Here is a 22,110-nt window from a genome sequence, read left to right as displayed (position 1 = left end):
AGTGCAGTCACAGATGGAGTGCAACTCCCACGTCCCAACCCGACACTCTGTGCCATGAGGGTGGGTGGGTTTTAGGAGGATCCAGCTTCTGCATTCTTTCCAGGCCTTGCCCGAGCATCCTTGCTCAGTCATGCAGACACGTCGTCTTGGTGCCTGCTCTGATGCTACCAACCCCTGCACCAGGAACAGCAGATCTAGGAACAAACAAGTTGTGCTCCCTTCGACAGGAGCTCGCGGACTTTTAGAGGGATTCATGTGGGACTCCTGTTCCACGTTCTTAAATTTCACACCTCTGTCTAGTCATAGCCATATTTTTCATACGGATAATAATTTTCAGTGAAAATTTACCATGAGGTTAGCAATGCCTTACATTTTATAGAAGAGAAATAGCATCTGTCACCTGAGACGTTTCCTCAGGGGTGGGTGGTGACGCCCACGTGGGTTTGCAGATGCTAGGTGGCCAAGGCTGGCTGATGGGTTGGGCTGGTCCAGGCCGCTACAGGGGGGAGTGAATCGCTCTCTTTTTGGATGCCCCGACGTCAGGACTCTGATGAACAGTGAGGACAGGAGTGCATGTGCGGCTTGTGCTGGGACTGGAGTAGTTACAGCAGCCTCGGGAAGTGTCTTCAGTCCTCGCGGGATGCCTGGGACAATTCGTGATCCCCTCCCTGGCCCCTCTGTCAGGCCTGACACCCTTCTGTTTATGAGTGACTTTGCCTCCTTCATTAACTGAGCCGCATGAAGGAGAAGGTGGGGAGACCCCTGGTCCTCGCACAGCTTGCTGTCTGGGGAGAGGCTGCAGGCGAGCCCAGGGTCGTGACACAGCACTGTGAAGTGCTGTGCTGGGGGCCATGGGAGGGCCCCTCTCTCAGACTGGGGGTGGGGGCAGGGGAGGCTGTCCTGGGAAGGCCATGTTGAAAGTGAGGTCTGAAATGGTGAGGAAGTGTTAACCAGGCAGGGAGAGCCATGCACAGGGAGAATTGAAGGCCTGGAAGCCCAAGAAAGCAACGTGTGGGAGGAGCCCTGAGACAAGGTTAGGGTCAGGAGGTCCTGGAGTGTCCAGGGGTGAGTGGGGCGGCGGGAGGGGGTTCCAGGGCCCAGTCTCAGAACATGTGTAGGGTACTGTCCCATCAAATGTTTGACCGGTAGCGGCTGGGGGGGGGGGGGGTGCTGTGTATTTCAGAAGCTCCCTTGGGCTGCGTGGACCCAAGTCTGCCTGGCTCCAGCCTCGCTTTCTACCAGCACTTCCCCCAATCCCATGGGAATAAGCCCCCTGGACAGGAGTGTGTTTGTGTTGTTCATGAGTATGTTCTCAGTGTCTAGAATTATCCCTGGCCCCAAGGAGTTGTTGGGGAAGCACTTTGTGAGGGAATTACATCTGGGGCTGGTCTGGGGCTGGCTTTGGGCAGCGTTGCATTCTCTGCATGCACAGAGCAGCAGCTGCTGTGCTGCTGTGGACCCCCTACCTTCTCAGATGCCTGCAGAGGCCAAGTGCAGGGGTAGGGACTCCCCTGGCTGCCGCCTGCCTGAGCACTCAGGTGTGTGTTGGAGTTAACTTGGAGTGCAGCTCGGAGACCTCTAGACAGGTTGCTCTGGGATGAGAGCCAAGTGCTGTCTAGGCCTTAGGGGGATCGAGGTCAGACCCCCTCCCCCAGAAGCAGGGGCCTGGGTCAGTCTATCCTTCTAGTGCTAAGTGGGCTTTGTGTCAAGGGGCCAATGCTGCCTTAATTCACAGGTGACTTTGGGCCTGTGTTTGTGTTTTAATAAATAAGTCTAGCTTTATATAAAAATCCAGATTTTTCAGGGTATAGTGATGCACATTTCCAAGGGATCTGCCATGAGATTCCTTAAGAAGAATTTCTAAGCAATTGAAAGCACACAGTGCCATGCAGAAATGCATCTGTGAATTGAGGTTGACCTGGGGTTGTTGAAATATTAGGTTAGAAAAGACCTTAAGTATGAGGTGTACGCATCCAAAAAATAGAAATAAAATGGATGGAGAGATGGGTAGAAGGATGGATATATAATAAAGCAAATACAGCAAAATGTTAATTGTAGAAACTAAGTGGTGCGTGTGATACAATTATTTTAGCTTTTCAGTACTTTTTATATTTTTTATAATAAATATTGGTGGTGAAGGGGGCAGTCCAAATAAAAGGACAACAGGGACATTAAGCATTTTGAATAAGCTCATATTTGGTTAACCGCATCAATTTAATTATGAAGCAGTTTAAAATATTAGTCAGTTTAAAGCTGTGAAACAGCTTTCCATAGTTTTAGCTCTTCATTTCTCAAGATGTGTTCTGTGTCTACTTTGATCAGAATCAGCTGAGGTGCCTGTTTAAAATGTGCATTCCTGGCCCCCGCCCCTGACCGTAGCGAGTGAGCCTGGAAATCTGCATTCTGTGGGCTTTCTCCCAGGTGACTGTTCTGCACTCCCAACCTCAAGGGCCATGACCCTAGATGGACAGAAGACTTTTCCTCTGAGGCTCTTTCCTGCTGGCTTCTCTCTGGGACGGGTGGGGTCTGCAGAGCCCAGGGGCCAGTCTGTGGGTGAGTGTGGTCAGAGGTCATGGCTTTTTGGGGGGTGTGGGGGGAGACTACTTATGAGACAAATTAGAGTGAAAAAAGCATCTTTACCCATAATGTGTGTGTGTGTGGGCATGAAGTTAAAAGTCCACACCAAGTTGTTGACAGAGGCAACCTCTGGTGAGTGGGTTTGCAGTAGAAAAGTTTCATTTTTTATCTTTGAAAAAAACTTTTACAATCATGTCAGTTGAAAGATCCTCAGATCTCCAACCTCCAAAAGAAACCAGGCCCCCAAGCCTTAGATCGTGCAAACTGGAGATGAGCCCCAAATCCATTCCTCCCTCAGCCCCAGGAGTCTGGGCCCCCAGTGGCCTCTTCTCCCAAACACAGGAATCCTGACCCCAGCCCCTCCTCCTCAAACCCAAGGGTCTTTTTTTTTTTTTTTTTTTTTTTTTAAAGTGGCTGATTAGTACAGGGATCTGAACCCTGGAACTTGGTGTTTTGACTCTACACTGTAACCACCTAAGCTAACCAGCCAGCCCACCAGAGGCTTTTTGTGTGGACCTTGAACCCCTGAGAACAGGGACCCTGTCTTACGTTACTGCATGCAGGGGCCTGGCTCACACAAAGCACTTGGTGATCAGGGCACGAGTCAGGTAAAACCGACTGCTCTGCCATCAGGACTTGCAGTCTGAAGAAAGAACCATGAGTGTTGTGTCTCCTTAGGACTGGAGAAAGTGTTAGATGTGATGGGCAGGAGAGCAGAGGAGTGTGGTTGTGCATTTGTGCGGGCTCACGTCTGTGAGCACCTGCCACGTGTGGGACTCTAGGGATGGTGGGAGAGACAGGTGGCCCGGCTGTCCTCCCTAGGGCCTGCCCAGTCTGACTGCTGAGAACCACATAAGTGCGTCTCACCAAAGGGAGTTCTCGCCACATGGGAGGAAGAGATAAAAGACTGGGGGTTCAGGGTGAGAGCAAGGTTAATTTTAGCTAGAAAAACATGGCACACAAATTTACATTTTGTTTTTAAACTTCTGGTAGCTCTTTTTGCGTTTCCTAGTCTAGTTTACATAAGGGTTGGAACAACAGAGGAGAGAGGAATGGACATCCATCCGTCCCTCAGTGCAGGGGACAGTGTGGGGAGGCGGCACTGTGGTCCTGGACGTTGCTGTGCAGACAGTAGTCCCGCTCAGCGCCGCCGGGCCAGAGGAAGGAGGACAAAGGAAGGGAGGAGTTGCCTGGTGGGTTCCCTTTGCCCGTGTTTATGATGGACTCCCCCACCGCAGGCAGAGGGCAGAGCAGTGGTGCCGGGTGCGTCCTGAGTCCCATCCCGTGCAAATTACAGCTTTCTAGGTGGTGCTGGCTTCAGTGTCAACAGCCCAGAGGCAGAGACCTCGCTGGGCTCAGTCCTCGCTGCAACACCAACTCAGTGGGTGTTGGGCAAATCTGGTCCACACCTGCAAAAGGAGCGGGTAGCCTGGGTGTTTCAAGATCCTCATGCCTTGGCTTCCTGTGGCGTGGGCATGTGTTATCCTAGCCAGCCCTTCTCCACAGGGAGCCTCCCTAAAAGAGATGGGGCCCTGGAGTGGATCTGTGCAGCCAGGGGCCAGCCAAGGATAGGGCTGGGTTGTGGGCCAGGCACCAGCCCATTAGGAGCTGGGATCAGTTCCAGAGTGTTGTGCACACACATGAGTACCACCCCAAGTCCAGAGTCACACCCCCAAGATAACACTAGAAGTGCCAGGATCAGGATGGGGGGGGTGGTCAGTTTGGTCCACCCTGCCCATCTGGGCTTAGGAGCTGGGCTCCTGCTGCACTCACCCTCCTCTGACTGGGCAGAGCCTCCCCACCCATACCCTGGGGTTCCCGCAGCTCTCAGCAGCATCTCAGTCCTCAGGAGGAGAAGGTGCTCAAGAAGTGCATGTTTATTGATTCGAGTCTGGTGCCTTAGGATACCCAAGACTCTCTTCTTTAAATTGAAAGAAAACAAAATAACAAGCCTTCCCGCTTTTCCCCAGCTCTCTCAAGCTGCCCCAGTCCCTTGGCGTCCCTTCACAGACAAACCTGCATGAAACCCGGCCCCTCCCAGTCTGCTGCAGGCTGCCGCCTCATCCAGAGCCACTCTTGGGAATCAGGAGCTCCATGACTGTCGCCTGATCTAGCAAGCAGGGCTCAGCCTCCCTGGCCCATCCCTCACAGCCCCAGTCACCTCCCATCACGTCCCCCCCGGCTGGCTCTGCTCACTCCCTGACGAGGCGAGCTCCTGACTTTCCTCCGACCCTCACTCTGCCCTCGCAGGTGCACGTGGTTGACCCCCTTCCTCTGCCCACCCTGAACACCTGGCCCCTCGTCCCCACCTCAGCCCTCTGCTCCGTGGGTGTCTCGCCTGCCTCCCGCCCCTTCCTTTAGCCAACATGTACAGACCAGCATGTCCCAGGTCTCAGTCTTTATGCTGATCTCTCTCTCAGATGCCAGTCTCAGTCCATACAGCTAGTCTGTAGGACTCTCAAGGTCAACATGCCCAAGGTCATTGCCTTTTCTCTCCAAACCTGCCTGGATTGTATCTGGACCGGAGTCACTGTCCACTCACTTGGGTGCTTAAGCCAGACACGAGTCAGCCTTGTTTCTCCTTTCCTCCTCCCTACCTGTGCCAGGCTCCAGGGGCTCCCTGTCCTCTCAAGCCCACTTCCTACCTCCCAGCACATGGCTGTTGAGGCAGGCGTTTGCAGTGTGGGTGTGCCCTGCAGCTCACCAGCCTTGTGTGTGCTGCCTGCTTTTGTGATTTCGTGTCTGCTCACAGTGCCCTCCCCAAATATCTGAACTGGCCGTCCTGTCTTCGTCTCTCCTGGCTCACATCCTCTGTCCCGCTGCCAGAGGGGCCTTTGCAGCAGCTCATCAAGCATCTCTCCACTGCTCTTGGGATAAAATCCACACTGCACCCCTTCTCTGGCACTTGCCCACTTCTGGTCCCCTGTGGAGCCCCCACAGCTGCCCTAGGGCTCCTGCAGCTTTGCATGGGTGCTTCCTGGGCCCAACCCACCTCTTGCCTCTGGCTCGTGTTCCAGACCCTTTAAGACTCAGTTCAGGAGTCACAGTCAGGGCCAGATCAGAGAACAAGCTCTGAAGGGTGTGTCCCCCAGCCTCCTGCTTCCTATGTCCTTTGGAGACCCCCTTCTTACTCCAGGCAGCACTCCTCTCATGGCATTGTAGTGATGTGTTTTCCTGTCTGTTTCCCAACCAGACCATAAGCTCCTGGAAGATGGGGACTGTGCCTTACTGACCTTGAATCCTCTTACCCAGCATGTTGCCTAGCCCAGGAGTCAGCAAACTGCAGTCCATGAGCCAGATCTGGCCCACCACCAGTTATTACAAATAAAGTTTTATGGGAACAAAGATATCCATTTGTTGTCTTTGGCTGCTTTTGGGCTACCCCTGTGGAGTTGAGTAGTTGTAAAGGAGACTTAGGTCCTGCAGAGCTGAAAATATTTACTGTTTGGTCCTTTACAGACCCGTGGTCTGGCCCAGACTAGTTGCACAGTAAGGCTCTTAAATAAGCAGTAATGACCATGTATTTGTGGAGCTTTTTCCATGTGTCAGGACCGTGTTACGCTCCAAATGCGTCATTGCATTTAAGCCTCATGGTGGCCCTGTGAGGTACAGCAGACACTGTTAGTTCCTCTAATTTTTTGAGATGAGAAAATGAAAGATTAATTAATAACTTGCCCCATGTCACGGTTGCTTAGCAGGTGGACCTGGGGTAGGAATGTGACTGGCCTCCAGGACCTTGACCACCTGCCAGTGATTGAACATGAGCCCCAGCCCTCACAAGAAAGGAGGAGATAAAGGGAAGCGGGACAGAGAAAAGGGATGTGGGGGAGTGGTGAAGTGCAGGTGCTCGTGGAGGGGCACAGTGACGGGCTGCCACTGCTGCCTGGGGACGGAGGAAGGGTCCCGGCCTTCGGCACCTCATGTCAGGACTAAGACGTATTGTAAGCGGGGAATGCGAACATTCAGGGAACCTGCTGAGGAAGCCTTGAACCCAGGGAGATCTTCTGTTCCCACGGACTTTGCGTCTCTCTTTGTTTCTTAATAACTTCTAAGGAACTGTGATGAGGTCCGGTGCACTAAGAGGTTGAGCAGGACAGACCTGACCTGGTTTGGTTTAAGATTCAGTTCCCCGCGCTCCTCAAATCAGACGAAGTTTAAAAACACGCAGGTCTTCTGGGAAGTTTGAGGGGTTTCCGTGAAGCTGGAGGTGCAGGTAGGGTTTAGTGAGGGGTGATCTTTGCTGAGTGAGCAGGAGGCCTGCGCACCCTGAGCCAAATGACCCGGAACCAGCCACCTCCTCAGGACACCCCCGGCCAGCTTCTGCTGCTGCGGACACTCGCGGAGCTGTGCCGTGTGATCCCGAGCCCGCAGGGGGCGCCGTTTCTCTCTTTGATTCCACATCTCCTCTGGTGTTTGGTGCTCTCAGGATCAGGAGGGAGCCCCGGAAACGAGCTTTTGCCTGTTCACGTGGTACGCTCAGTGGCTGAGTGCTGGGTTGAACAGTGTCACACAGGGCTGTGAATGATGGTGACAGTGGCAGCTGGCGAGTTTATCGGTCTCGGGGCTGTGCATGGAGTAATTCCCCCACATCACCCTGTTTTCGTGCCCATCTTGGAAAACAGGAGTCCACAGTTGACAGGTCCCATGCTAGAGTTCGTGGCAGACCTGGAAATCAGGGCCCCGTTATGCCTAATCGCTGCTCCAAGTTAAGGTGGCCTATTAGAAGTTGTGCTCTCAGCGGTGTTAGAGCACCAAGGTCAAGGGTTTGGATCTCTGCACTGGCCAGCCGCCAGAAAAAAGGTGGAGCTCTTGAGCCTCTTGGGCACCAGCCCTCAGGCCTGTCCTGTGACTTCACAGATGTGGCCCCTCAGCTGTTTGCTGGCCTGGATCGGGCCTTTAAATAGCCTCCTGGTTTGGTTAGGGTTAGGGTCAGGGTTGTGGTGGGGTGAGCTGGCCTTGGGCAGCGGCCCCGTGGTGTGGACTTGGCTGCTCGTTCCCCTGTGCCAGCTGGCTGGCGGATTCCTTGGCTTGCTTTAGGAGCTTGGGAACAGCTTCTTCCAGATCTGGATCCTCACTTCTGAGGTGCTGGGGTGTGTGAGGCAAGCTGAGATATTTCTGTTGCCTAATAAGTTGTGAACATTGAAACTGCCAGGAAATTGAGGCAAATTTGAGTAGTAGTTAGAAATCATCCCATTCCACGCTGTATTCTGCTCCTGGGCACCTTTGTTTATCTCTGCCTGTTGGAAGTCTCCGAGTCCTTCAAGGCTCACCTGACCTGCCACCTCCAGTCCCCCCCCTCATGCGTGATTCAGCCAGCGGGGGTTCTCCAGCACTTACATGAGGCTCATGAGAGCAGAAGGCGAACAGTCCTGCCCCAGGGGCTTCCCAGTCTCGGCGGGGAGGACAGGCCAGCCCCTCCGAGTGGGCCGAGGGAACACTGGGAGCCCAAATCCCTGACTCGGCAGGTGGGACAGAATGGATTCCAAGCACTTCTCAGAGGGGCAGCAAGGCTGGGTCTTGAAGGCCGAGTGGGGGTTGGTTGTGAGGATGAGGGGCAGCCTGTGCTGTGGTTGCTCAGGGACAGGGAGTAGTGGCACTGGGAGCGCTGGGGAGTAGACCCCGCTGGAAGGCAGGTGAGGACCATGGGGGCAGCGACCAGAGAGGGAAGCTGGGCCTTCTGCCCACTTGAAACCGTCAGTGTGCTCTGGCATTTGTCGTAGTAGCAGTCTGGGCCTCTCTTAACTCACATGAGCCCCTTGAGGATGGGTCTTTGGGGAGCTGAGGGCAGTGGAGAGAACACAGGGCCTGGACCCCTCTGGCCCAAGTTCAATCCCTGGCTTTGTTCCTCGCCTCGCCAGCTTTGAGTCTTTGGGCTCATTCCCTAATTTACCTGAGTCAGTCCTTCATCTGTAGGAGGGGACTGTCCCCACCTCCCCGAAGGCTGCTGTGAGTAGTGAGGCAGAGCCATAGATACTTAGTACAGGGCCAGCCACAAACTGGATGTGGTCTCTGCTGGGGTTGGGCAGGGAGAGGGCACGTGGGTGAGTCCAGAGTCTTAATGACCAGGACCTTCAGCAGTTGCCAGGCTTTGATCAAAACTGTGTCCACTGACCATAAAGCCTGTGGTTTTCCCTCTTCTAAGAACCTTGGCTTCTGGCCTGTATAGGAGAACGAGCAAGTCGTGGATAAGCAGAAACTCCTGGCCCAGCTCCCAGTTGTGACTGTGAGTCCTTGCTCACCGAAAGATGCAGACAGATCCCCGTGTATGCTGTTCATAAACTGTGAAGGCATTTGGGGGGACATCTAGTTGCCCCAAGGGCACCGAGTTGTGCTGGGAAGGGCTCAGGGGAGAAGAGAAGCCAAGGGGGGCTCTTACTGGGAGCTGCAAGGCATGGTGCACAGCTGGGCCTCCCTTGAGTGTGAAGCCTTGAGTGCCGGGCTGCCCACGGCGAGGGCAGAGATCAGCAGATCCCCCACTGGTACAGATTTGCGGGGTGCATATTTGTTTAGTTATGTGACAACTCAACTGTCTTAAAGACTCCCCATCTCCAGGAAACTGCCAAGAACTTTTGTTTTTCCAGGAGCATGTGTGTTAAATACTCAAGTAGGAGCTGCGTGTTGAATGAAAGCTTGTCTGAATAGCCATTCTTCCCAGGACCCTGATCAGTGGAAGGAGAGCTGAATTGAGAGGCCTGGGCTCCTGGCCTCCTCTCTTCCTCATGAAGGGAACGGACTCAGAGAAGTCTCTTACCTGTCACAGGGTGCCCTTGTCCCTTCAAATGAGGTTGTAAATGTCAAAGCCTTAGCTCCATGCCAGCCTGGAGTAGACATTGAGGAAGTGTTGCCTTCCCAAACTTAAATATCTTCTTGATTCATGGATTTTTTTCTTTTACTGTAGAAAGTCCATTTGTCCTTGCCCAATGAGAAAAAGTAAAGACAATAAAAAGTAGAGAGAGAATGTCCTGCCATAGGCTTCTCCCCCAACTGTTTGGATCCGGATTCCTGAAAGGGCTTTGGTTTTAGACTTCTGACCTTTATCTGATGTTTCTCATGTATGTTTTTGCTAACCAGGAGCTGAGAGAAGATAATATCATTTTGATTGAAACCAAAGCCATGCTGGAGGAACAGCTGACTGCCACCCGGGCCCGGGGCGATAAAGTCCATGAGCTGGAGAAGGAGAACCTGCAGCTGAAATCTAAACTTCACGACCTGGAATTGGTACTGCAGGCGGTGGCGTTAGCACGTTTAACACGCATTGGGGCAGTTTCAGGTTTATGCCGTGCCCGTCTCTGATATGTTAGCTACTGGTTTGCTGCTGGTGCTGCTACTAGTGACTTGTGGACTGCAAAGAGTGGTTGCTGAGATCAGCGGGCTTGAGTGGGCACCACTTAGTGCCCGCAGAACAGATAGCACTTGACTTCTGTATTGCTTTCTGCAAGGATGGGTGTATACGTGTGTCTTTTGCAAGCTGGGTCTTTGCTGGTGTTGTGGTGTGGGTTGAGCTGTGATTCGTCAGTCTCTTTATAGCTCTTGAGGCCTGTTAGGCTAATCATAGAGCCACAAAGCTGCCCACCGCCATAGTAGTAAAGCCCTGTGCAGTATGTCACTTTGTGTTTGTCTTAATTTTATTTGCTGGCCAGCACAGGGAATAAACCTGGGACCTTGGTGTTATCAGCACGGCACTCTAACTCTCTGAGCTAACTAGCCAGCCCCGGTACATCACTATGTTTAGACAACGTTCAGTTAGAGACCTTGGATCTCTCTTCAGAACCTAGGTAGCCAGGTCAGGGTATCTTTTAATGCCTGTAACTCTCCCAACGGGGCCCTGTGTTGAAATCGTTTACATGCAGCGTTGTGTATTTGGAAGTGAGCGGGTGCGTGGAGCCCCTTCATCCACAGCAAATCGTGGTAGATGCACGGAGGCTGGGCTGGTCCGGAGGGTCCCCCAGATGCATCCCCACTCCCTCCTCTTCCTGCCCTAGGACCGGGACACAGACAAGAAACGAATCGAGGAGCTGCTGGAAGAAAACATGGTCCTCGAGATTGCACAGAAGCAGAGCATGAACGAATCCGCCCACCTTGGCTGGGAGTTGGAGCAGCTGTCCAAGAATGCAGACCTGTCCGACGGTAGGGAGCGCCTGGTGCCTGGGAGCCGGCCTGGTTGCTTGGCCTCCTCATCCGGGGGCTGAACCCTTGACTCTGAATCTTCCACGTCAGCCCATCCATTCACCCCCAGTAAATATGATTTTCTTCATGTGCCATTTGGAACTATTTCATTACGGTTCTCCCCAAGGAGAACATGAGAGGACCTGGCAGCCTTGATGTCAGGACGTGAAATGCAAATTAAGTGTTGCCAGGTTCCCCAGTTCCCATATGGACACTCCCAGGAGCAGCCAGATCACAGCACGCTGACACCCAGAAGACACCTTAGGCCTGTCTGCGTGGTTGAAAGCTCTGGATGGCAGGAGCCGTCCCCAGAGGTTGCTAATCCCCACCATAAACATCCTCTGTTCGTTTGCATAATTGGGCAAGATGGAAGCCGTCTGCTGCCTGTCTCCTGGGTGGGCGGTGCTGCTCAGGAGACCCAGGCTCTTGGTTGATCTGCCAGGCCCCTTCCTCTTGCTACTGGGCTTGCACTGCTGCCCAGTGCCCCGAGACGAGGTGTGGGTCACGGACAGGGTGGGTGAGGCAGCAGTCAGCGCTTGAGCAGGAAATCACTCTGGCAAACAATAAGCCAGTTCCTGTGTTCCAAAATAGCACACGTTCACCATTCCCAGGCACCTGATAATGCAAGTTAATATTTACTTAGAACTTTCCAGAGTACGATAGGGCCTTTGGCTTGTTTGGGGGGTGGCTTTTTAAAATTCCAATGAACATTCCTAAACATATTGGAAAGGTTAGTGAAAGCAGCTGACTATTTCTTCTCTTCGAGGGGTCCTATCATTTTCAAACCTGAAATGTTAATTAAACCCTTAATATGTGTGAACAGTTAGCTCCGTCTGTGCTTTGGTGCCTGTGCTGGGCCCTAAGGGTTGCACGAGGTGGGATCTTGCATGTTCCCTGCCTCTGGAAGCCCAAGTTCACGGTCGGGGGGTGGGGGAGGGGACGGACTACTACCCCCTGGTGGAGCAGAGAGGTGGTGCAGGTTGCTTGAGACTGTCGCTGATGAAATGTGTTTCTGAGACTCAGACCAGGGTGGCTGGTGTGGGTGTTGAGGCTTCACCGATTCCGACTACTCAGTATAATCTGTCAGCTCTTTAAGGTCAGCGACCATGCTTTATTCCTAGTGTTCTCATCTCCTGGTGCCTCACTAGGAGTTCATACATGTTGGTGAAGCCTGAATGTATTTTGAGTGGGTGGTCTAGTAGTTTCTTGAGTCAGAGAGACCTGGCTTGAAGTCCTGGCTCCTCCACTGGTTAGCTGGGTGACCTAGGGCAAGTAGTTGACCTCGTTAAACTTCAGTTTCCTTGTCTGCACTATGGGGCAATGAACCTGCCTCACAGGATCACTGTGAGTATAAATGAGATGAGACAGGGAGGTGTCAGCCCCAAGCCTGTCTACGGTGAGTGTCCAGGAGAGGGCAGCTGTTCTTATTACGTTGTCCTATCAAAACGTATTCAGTTACTTTGGTTACTGCAGGTGCTGGTGAGCAGCTCAGTAAAGAACCAGTGACTACTTGAGTAATAAACATGTTGCATCCGTGTAATAGTCTTGGAAGCACTGACTTTTGTGGGACCAGGAATGAGGCTTATAATCATTTCCATTCTAGAACCTTAAAAATTATTCTTTACGGGTACAGAACTTGGGAAGATGAAGAGGAGATGGATATGGCGATGGTTGCAGAACAGTGCAAATGTGCTTAATGCCACAGAACTTAAAAATGGTTAAAATGGGAAATTTTATGTATATTTCACCACAATCAAAAAAAAGCTTTTTTTTTTTAAGGAATGCTACAAAGGTACTATCCAGGTGATCACAAGTTCTGAATTAGTGGGGTTTTATTTCAGGTTAGGTGTTTTCGATTTGGTTTGTCTCATTTGTAGCACAGTCTGGACAGAGCCCTCCAAGTGTCCTTGTGTGTTTGAGAGCATGTGTGTTTATGTGTGTGTCGGTGCTGAGGTTGGGTTGGGGCCACGGACACACTGTCCCCACCACTGCTGCCTTGCCTGTGGTTGCTGTGGGTCTTTAGGACATTCTGGCCTGTTGGGTCTGTGCTGTTGTACGTGGTAGAGAAGGAAACTCCAAGGGGAAGACAGGTGCCTTTTAGTCTTTACAATCGCCCAACGGCTCTGAACACCCACACTTTGTCTGCAGCTTGAGGGGTTTGCTATGAAAGTCATTAGCCTCTACTGCCCACCACCCCTGGGGGATGGATAAGAAGAGAAGGTGGTCCTATTAGCAATCCAGTGTGATTAGGCTCCAAGAGATGAGTACATGGCACTAAGTGGGACATGTGGGGGGACAGAATAACCCCAAACCCTTCTCCAGAGGACTTTCACATAGATTTGTTTTTTCCTCCCAGAAAAGCTCCGTGACTTTCCTAAAGTCACATACCTCCTCATGACAGGAAGGGCCACAAACTCACATTCCTGACTCTTGGGCCTGTGCTCTCTTCTCCGTTTGCATCTGAGCTGTTTAATAGCAGAGAAGATAATGTGCCTTTTTGTATCTTTAGCTTATATTTTCATCTCACTTAGAATTTTTAAAGCAATTCGAATGTACTGTCTTGCTTTTCTTCAGCATAATCATGAAATCACAAAAAGAAATCTCTGCGTAGGATCTTACCCAGGCTGGCAGGTGCTCGGCATAGGTGCCAGCATATCTTTCCAGGTTTCCACGCCCCTCCCTGCTGAGGAGCCCGGACACCCACTCCCCTTAGAGCCTGCGCAGAAAGTGTCGCCTGTTTGCCATCTCTGTTAGCCTCGAGAACCCTTGAGTTAGACAGCCAGGTTAGCAGCCTGGTGAACACATGGACCCCAGAAGTTACAGTCTTCAACTTGTGCTTTGGCTCCTCCACTGTCACCTGCATTCTTCTTGAGCTCCAGATTGCCCCCCTCACAGACCCCGGCTAGGCTAGCAGCGGGGCTACATGAGCTGGGAGTGGGAAGAGGGGTGCCTCACTGACCCCTGGGAGCCCCTCTTGGGGCCTGATGACCATCTCGGGCTTGGGGCAGAGTGGGGAAGCAGAGACTCCCGGCACACTGGGTTCTGACCCGACTCCGTGCTTTAGCCTCCAGGAAGTCCTTCGTGTTTGAGCTGAACGAGTGTGCCTCCAGCCGCATCCTGAAGCTGGAGAAGGAGAACCAGAGCCTGCAGAGCACCATCCAGGGCCTGCGGGAGGCGTCCCTGGCGCTGGAGGAGAGCAGCTTCAAGTGCGGGGAGCTGGAGAAAGAGAACCACCAGCTCAGCAAGAAGGTACCCCGGCCAGGGGCATAGAGACCCGGGCAACCCTTTCCCAGCCCTTGTCTGGAACATACAGGCAGGAAGGTGGCCAGACAGAGCACTCGAGGGTCGGGAGGACACACAGCTGGTGGAAAAGCAAAACCAAATGCAGTCACAGTCACTGTTGATTATAATAGGGGAGCAGGAGGCAGCACGGCCTCTCCCTGCCCCACTGTCTTTAGCGTGTGAGCTGGCCCTGTGACTTCTGTGTGCCTTGTTGTCTTCATCTGTGAAATGGGGTTGCTGGAGCACCCACCTTTTTCTCTCTTCTGTACCACTGCGCTTAGTACCTCACTTCTGACACTGATCACATGTGTGGGGTTTTCGCTACACCAAGCAATTCTCCAATTCTCAGCAGACACCGAATGATGTCCTACAATGTTACTCAGTTCTGACGCTGTCTACCTGGAGTAAACGCAGACGAGGGCGCAGTCCCACAAGACTGCCCCCACTTCAGATGCCAGTCCCAGGCCAGGCTGTCACCTGTGCTTCTGACTGACTGGCTGTGAATTGGAGGTTGCGTGATCCCCTCCTTGGGTTTGATGATTTGCTGGAATGGCCTACTGTTACTCATTTATTATAAAGGCTACAGCTCAGGAACAGCTCAATGGATGAGATGCATAGCAGGAGGTATGGGGAGGGGCGCAGAGCTTCCGAGCCCTCTGGGCATGTCCCTCTCAGCACTTCTGCACAGTTACCAAGCCAGAAACTCTCTGACCCACGCTTTTGGGTTTTTTTGGAGGTTTCATCATGTAGTCATGATTGATTAAATCATTGGCCATTGGTGATAAGCTCAGCCTTCAGCCCCTCTCTTCTTCCTGGACTTGGCAGGGAGAGCTGAAAAGTTCCAGCCCTCTAATCACATGGTTGGTCCCCTGGCAGCCAGCCCCCATCCCGAGGCTGTTCAGGATCCCCCAGCCTCTAATCATCTCATTAGCATACCACAAAGACATTTAGCACTTTGGAGATTCCAAGGGTTTTAGGGGCTGTGTGCCAGGAAGTTGGGCCTGGGACCAAATGCGTATTTCTTCTTACGTTACACCACGGAACAGGTGTTATGAGGATTATATGAGCTAGTGTCTGTAATGGGTCTAGCACATAGTAAGTGCCTGATAGAAAGAGCAGTGCGCTATTAAAAAGCACGGGTAAGGGCTTAGGGGAGAGGCAGCAGTAGTGTGAGGTACTGAGTAGCGGAGGTCAAGTGCTGGTGACAGTGATAAGCACGTCCTTGGGGCTGCAAAGCATGTGTATGACCATTGTTAGAGCGTTTTAGGGTCTTGCTGGTGGTGAAGCCAGCAGGTCGGTGCTCACTCTGTCCTCCTGTAGGTTGGGGAAGAAGTGATGGGTGAACTGTCTTTGCTTGTAAGGACAGCTGCTGGGTCTTCTGGGTAGCACAGCAGAACCCAGACACCTGGGGGAACAGACAGAGGTTTACACACAGCCTTGTTCTGTGAGGTTCCCTGTTCATGCAGTGGGTGTGGTCTTGGGTGCTGGAAGGGGCTGTTGGGAGGCTGGGGAAGGCCTCCACGTCTCACAGGGTCCAGGTCAGAGGACACCTAGTCCACACTGTGATGGTGCAGTTGCGTCCCAGGCTCTGAAGACAGCAGGTGCCATGTTCCAGCCAAGGAGAAGGCAAGGGTGTTTTGGGGGCCTGGGGTCTCCCGACCCACCCACAAGTCCTGGCAGCGTCATTTATTGAGGTGGCAGGTGCAGTGGGAGGAATAGGGGCTACAGGCTGCAGACCTGGGTTCCACCAGTCCCGCCTCTGCCGGTTCTCTCTGAGGCTTGGGACATCCTCCCTCCTTCTGTGCGTGGTCGCTGGGTCCCCTCCTGGCACCTCCCCAGCTACTCTTCTTGTCTTTTGAAGCTCCGTGTGCTTGCAACATTTTAGCTTTCAAGAGCCTCATCCTCCGTTTGCAGGATAGTAGAAAACACCCTCATCTCACACTGCATCTTTAGATGCAGAGCAATATGGGGAAACCCACTGGTCATTTTTGGTTTCTTAGATTCATGTGGGCCCAGCACAGGAAATGTCTTTGTAAGTGGCAAACCTTGGCCAAGATTAAAAAAAAAAAAAAGGATTGACCTTTAGGAAAATGAGAACCTCCACTTCTGCGAGTCCTCTTGGGTCTGCCCTGGAAAGCCGGCTGCATAATCTTGCTGGCCCAGTGACATTGGGAGTCACCTCCCAGCAGGCCCCGAGGGGGGCCACTCAGGGGTTTCCCCACCTTTGTTCATCCGTGGGGGCCCCTCCTTGTACATTTGGGAGTTGGCGGTGGGTGCTGCCCATCCAGTGTGGCTCCTTAACGCCTCAGTTTCTCACGTCCCAGTCTCTTGCTTCCCTCTTGGGTCACTTCCCCAGCCTGACACCAGCCATCTCCTGCCATAGCTCTTAGGAGGCCATGTCTTGGCACAGGGTCCCTGGGCGATGAGGAGCGGGGGCCGCAGTTCCCAGGCGAGAGCTGTCCTGTGTCAGTGCCAGGATCCCTCTCCTCCCTGTCGTGTTTGGCCACCCTGGGCCTGGCTGGAATCTGTCCTGACCCAGCCAGTGAGGTTCTCTTTTTGCCCTCAGTACACATCTCACTAGCCCAGAGTCTGGCACCTGAAAGGTGCTCCCCAGTGTTGGACGGACGAGTAACTCAGCACCAGCAGGTGGGTCGACGTTCCACCTGCTAAGCTCATCCTGAGTTTCCTTTCTCCAACCTTAGACCTCCTGCCCCTCACTACTTGATGTACCTCAGCCTCCAGGTGGCATTTCATAGTTAATAAGAGAACCCCTCAGGCCCAGCTGAGCCCCCCAGGTTCTCCCACCTTACCCTGAGTGTATTAATCTGATTTTGTTGCTCATAACAAAATACCTGGAACTGAGTAATTTGTAAGAAAAAGAAATTTATTGCTTAGTTTCTGATGCTGGGAAATCCAAGTCCAGGGAATGCATCTGGTGAGGGTCTTCCTTGGTGGAGGCTTCAGAGACACAGAGCATCACACTGTTTGATGGTGGAAGCGGAGAGAGACTCTTCCGTGTTCTTAATCCATTCATTAGGGCATGCTCCTCAAGATCTAATCACCTCATCAAGGCCCCACCTTTCAATTACCCTAATAGGATTTCCCACCCTCAGCAGTTACAAGGAGGATCAAGCTTCTAACACATAAAACTTGGGGGACACAATTCAATCCAATTCTTCACCTGGCCCCCAAAGTTTATGTCCTTCTCACAGGTAAATACATTTATTTCATCCCCAAAGTCTTAACTTGTTTCAGTTCAAAAGTTCAAAGTCCTATCTGTGAAATCAAAACAAGTTATCTACTGACAAGATACAATGGTGGGACAAGCATAGGGTACATATTCTCCTTTAAAAAGGGAGAAATAGGCCAAAAGAAAGGTGTAACTGGTCCCAAGCAAGTTCGAAGCCCAGCAGGGCAGGCATCAAATCTTACAGCTGGGGAATCATGTACCTTCACTTCATGTTTGACACCCTCTGCACGCTGGTGCAGGGGTTGGGTCCTCAAGTCCTCAGGCAGCTCCACTTCTGTTGCTTCCCTGGTCTGAGGCCATTCTTCAGCTCTCCCAGGCAGGACTTGCATGGTGGTAGCTCTACAGATCTGGGGTCTCCGTGGTGGTCCCACTCACAGCTCTGCGAGGCATGACCTTGGTGGGGTTTCTCTGCTGCAACTCCGACTCCACATTTCTGCTCGGCATTGCTGTAGCGAAGGCTCTATGCATTGAAACCACCCCTGCAATGGATCTCTTCCTGGGCCCCCAGGCTTTTCCACACATCCTTTGAAATTGGGGTGGAGGCTCCCAAGCTTCCACACCTCTGGCATTCTGCAAGCCTTAACAACTTAACACCATGTGGATGCCACCAAGGCTTCTGGCTTGTATTTCCTAAAGCTGTGGGTCCAGCCACACCTGGGGCCAATGTAGCCATAGCTGGAGCAGCTCCAGCAGCTGGGGTGCTGGTGCTGGGGAGCAGCTTCTTGAGGTGGCCGTGGGCAGTGAGCCCATGGAGGGCACCTCAGGCCTGTTCCCCAAGACCATTCTGTCCACCTAGGCCTCTGGGCCTGTAATGGAAGACGCAGCCTCCAAGATCTCTGAAATCCTTCAAGGTCTTTTTCCCTTCTCTTGATAATCCCTTTCTTCTGTACTAATCTCAGCAAATAGTTGGTGGGCTATACCATTGAATTGTTCTCCTGAAAATGCTCTCTGCTTCTCTACCACATGGCCAGGCCTTCCTTTTAATTATAAATTCTGGCTTTATGTCATGCCTTTGCCACCATAACTCAGCATAGGCTATTGTAAGTAGCCATGCAGCTTCCTGAATGTTTGGCTGCTTAGAAATTTCTTCTGCCAAATACCCTGGGTAGGCACTTTAAAGTTCCACATTCCATAAAATTTTGGGGCATGAACAGAATGCAGCCAAAGTCCTTGCCAGTTCATAGCAAGGGTGACCTTTGCCCCAGTTTCCAATAAATCCCTTCTCATTTACACGTGAGATCTTCTCAGAATGGCCTTTACTGTCCATATTTCTGTCAGCATTCTGCTTGTCACCATTTAACCAGTCTAAGAAGTTCCAAACTTTCTCTGGTTTTCTTCTAAACATTCACTAGCATGTAGGCTTTTCCTAGCCTGCTCCTTCAGATTCTTTAGCCTCTTCTCAACACCTAGTTCCAAAGCTGCTTCTGCATTTCCAAGTATTTGTTATAAGCAACACCGTACTTCTCTGGTACCAATATTCTGTATTAGTCCATTTCTATTGCTTATAACATAAATACCTGAAACTAGAGAATTTGAAAGAAAATGAAATTTATTGCTTACAGTTTTGGAGACTGGGTAATCCAAAGTCCAGGGAACGCATCTGGTGAGGGTGTTCCTTGGCAGCAACTCAGGGGTCTCATGGCAGGAATGGCGGAGCAGAGAGAGACTCTCACATGCTCTCCTTTTAAAACCTTCAGAACCACACCCCTGACTTCCATCATTAACTCAGTCACTAGGGCATGGTCCTACAATCTAATCACCTCTTCAAGGCCCCACGTTTCAATTACCATAATGGGATTTCCCACCCTCAGTAGTTACAATGGGGATCAAGCTTCTAATACATAAAACTTGGGGGGCACAATTTGTTCGTATCCCTGAGTATGGCCTGGACTAAAAGCTGGCACAGGGCCGAGCCCGTGGCGCACTCGGGAGAGTGCCGCGCTGGGAGCGCAGCGACGCTCCCGCCGCGGGTTCGGATCCTATATAGGAATGACCGGTGCACTCACTGGCTGAGTGCCGGTCACGAAAAAGACAAAAAAAATAAAAAATAAAAAAAAAAAAAAAATAAAAGCTGGCACAGGCCTGAGACATCCGTGGAAACTGTAGTGACTGAAGTTAGCCTCCTTCCCACTGACTCCCGGTGCCTCCCCGGATCCTGGAGAAGCTGCCTCCCTCCTCTGTGTCTGTAACTTTGTATTGAGGTTATAAGAGTTATTCTTTATTTTCAGAGGCGGAGAGGCAGCTCTTTTGGGGCCCATCATGAGAAGGCAGGAGCAGCCCATCTGAAGACATCTGTAGCACAAGGGCTGAGAGGCAGGTCTCTCCTGCCTCATCATCCTGGAGCCCAGAGCTGTGCTATGGGAGCCGAGCTGAGCTGGGAAAACCCTCTCGGGCTGGAAGGGCAGCAGCCAGCTCCCATCTCACTCAACATAGAGAGCTTGCCCAGGGGCACCGATGTCCCTCAGGGATGGGCAGGCGTGTGGGGTGAAGAACCACAAAAGGAGAAAGATGAGGGGTCCAGCAGTGTTGGGTGGGACTGGGAAGTCCCATCCTTAGGTGGGAAGCAACAGCAATCAGAGATGTAGAGGCCGGCGTGACAGTCCTGTCTCTGGGAGAGGAGGGGCAGCAGGGGTAAAGAGCACGTGTCAGAGTAAGCAGGGCAGGGAGAGGAGAGGTGAGAGCCCCGAGCCAGCGGGCATTTGCAGCCAGCGTAGCTCTGGGCAGAGGCAGGTGTGGGTGCACCCAGGGCAGGCCCCAGACTGGGAGTGGGCGCAGGGCTGTGGGTCGGCCCACCTGGTGCAGGTCCCAGCCCTGCTTCGTTGTGCCCCCTAAGGCCTTGCACAAATCACCAAACCCCTCTGGATTCAGTTTCCTTCTGTGTGTGATGGTTGTCACCAGTACTGTGTCTTGCGTTTAGGCTGCACAGCCACTCGGGGGTGAGCTGTCTCATCACCAGCAGGCCCTGGCTCCCTGCAGGGTGCCAGGTCCTGTGCTAGGAAGTGGGGCAGAGGTAAGGAAGGGTAAGAAAGATGCTCTTGCTTTTGAGCAAGACCCACAGACAGCACACCATAATGTGTTTTTCCTATTGGCCATGGCCAGGCCTGGCTGGGTGAAGCACACGTTTCCTGGGGTCCCCAGGTTGGGGCTGGGGGGCTTGGTCCTGTGACAGCCATGATGTGGGAATCAGCAGAGTATGTGTCCCCTGGCTCAGCCCAACCTCCCCACTGTACACTCCTTGGCCTGCTTCCTCCTGTGCAGGGTTGAGATAGCGCCCAGACCTGTGAGGAGGAGAGCCAGGCGGTCCCTTACCCAGAAAGCAATGTGGCAGAGCTGCTGTAGACAGCGATCCTTGGAGTCCCCGAGGCTTTATAAACCCATCCCAGCAGGACCCCACCCCAGACACGCTGAGTTAGAGCAGCTTCTCAGCCCTGGCTGCTCATTGGGATCACTGGCATCTCTGGATCCCACCCCAGAGGTTCGGATTTAATTGATAGACTGAGGTTCAAGATCACCAAATGATTCTCCTTGAGAACCAGCATTCAGAGCACTGGTCCCAACCCAGCAGCATTAGGATCACATTAAATGCAGATTCTCAGGCACCATCCCATACCTACAAAGTCAGAAACTGGGGCTGGTGTACAGGGAGGGGTCAGGTGCGTGGATCCCACCCGTCATGCTGGGTGTCAGCACACGGGACACTGCTGGCCCCGATCATCAGTTATGGGGACTTGCTCATGGCCACATAGCAAGGAGGGAATACTTTGACCCCTTGTCCCTCAAACACCAGCACCAGTGTCTTTTCCTCAGCACCTGTCCCCATGCTAAGGAGCTTGGTGTTGGTGGAAGGAACAGCCCAGCCTTCAGGCCCTGGTGCATCATGGCCATTGCCTGGGTGCCGAATCGCAGGCCCTGCCCTAGACCTGCTGAGTCAGAATCTGCATTTTAACACGTCATCTGGGTGCTCATATGCACAATAAAGTGTGAGAAGCCCTGGTCTAGGTAGTTCATGTTTTAGGAGGGTCAAGCAACACTGGTTTCTAGCATAAGAGCTTGGTGTCAGGGAGATGATTGGGCGGTTATCCAGGCAAAATACAATCTGGCCTGGGGCAGAGGCAGGGGGGCGGGGGGGGTGAAAGGGGAGCAGAAAGGGTAGAAAGGACAGGATTTGGTGACAAACTTACTTGGAGGGGGAAAGAGGAGGGAGAGAGATAATAGAGGACCACTCTGAGCAGCCGGTTAGTGTCACCAACCAAGGCAGGGAGTCGTGGGGAGGGGAGTGGGAAGGTGGGTGAACATAAAGTCCCCACAGGGTCTAGTGGTGGTGGCCCTGAGGCATTTGATCTGACACTGGGGAGAGTGGATGAGGCCTGAGATAAAAGCAAGATATCCGGGGCAGGTGGGTGAGCACATGGTAGCTTGGATGAGGCAGAGGGGGGATTGGGAGGGACGCTGACACGTTGGTGCCTGATGGCCTTTCTCTCTTCCGGAAGGAAGTGTAGGGTCGCAGGCTAGGAGTGGATGGTTGAGGTGTGGGGAGGTTGCTACAGAATGCAAGGACGTTTTTCCTTGAAAATTGAGACCAGGCCCATTAGAGGAGTCTATGGGGCTGAGAGGTTTTTGTTTTGTGTTAAAACTTAGCTCAGCTGGTAAGACTGATTTTGCCTGGGACTGGGTCTCTTGGCTCTGCAGATTGAAAAGTTACAAACCCAGCTGGAGAGAGAAAAGCAGAGCAACCAGGATTTGGAGACCCTCAGCGAGGAGCTGATCAAAGAGAAGGAGCAGCTTCAGAGTGACATGGAGACCCTGAAGGCAGACAGAGCCAGGCAGGTGGGTGC

At 52.5% G+C, this 22,110-nt stretch overlaps 1 protein-coding gene across 3 annotated transcripts in view; it reads left to right on the top strand.

The window, feature by feature from the left end:
- Positions 1–22,110, top strand: part of CCDC88C (coiled-coil domain containing 88C) — a 127,702-nt gene that overhangs the window by 68,067 nt on the left and 37,525 nt on the right. For all 3 annotated transcript variants that reach the window (XR_010022946.1, XM_063090665.1, XM_063090664.1), the window contains 4 exons: positions 9,649–9,795; positions 10,560–10,704; positions 13,808–13,992; positions 21,965–22,102. Coding sequence is in view for 2 of the 3 variants with exons in the window: in XM_063090665.1 (XP_062946735.1) it covers positions 9,649–9,795; positions 10,560–10,704; positions 13,808–13,992; positions 21,965–22,102 (615 nt within the window). In the remaining variant the exon portion in view is untranslated. The remainder of the gene's footprint in view (positions 1–9,648; positions 9,796–10,559; positions 10,705–13,807; positions 13,993–21,964; positions 22,103–22,110) is intronic.

This window comes from Cynocephalus volans, chromosome 3 (assembly GCF_027409185.1).
Source record: "Cynocephalus volans isolate mCynVol1 chromosome 3, mCynVol1.pri, whole genome shotgun sequence".
Classification (NCBI taxonomy): Eukaryota; Metazoa; Chordata; class Mammalia; order Dermoptera; family Cynocephalidae; genus Cynocephalus; species Cynocephalus volans.
The sequence above is the reverse complement of the archived record's forward strand: the minus strand, read 5'-3'. Positions and strand labels throughout refer to the sequence as shown.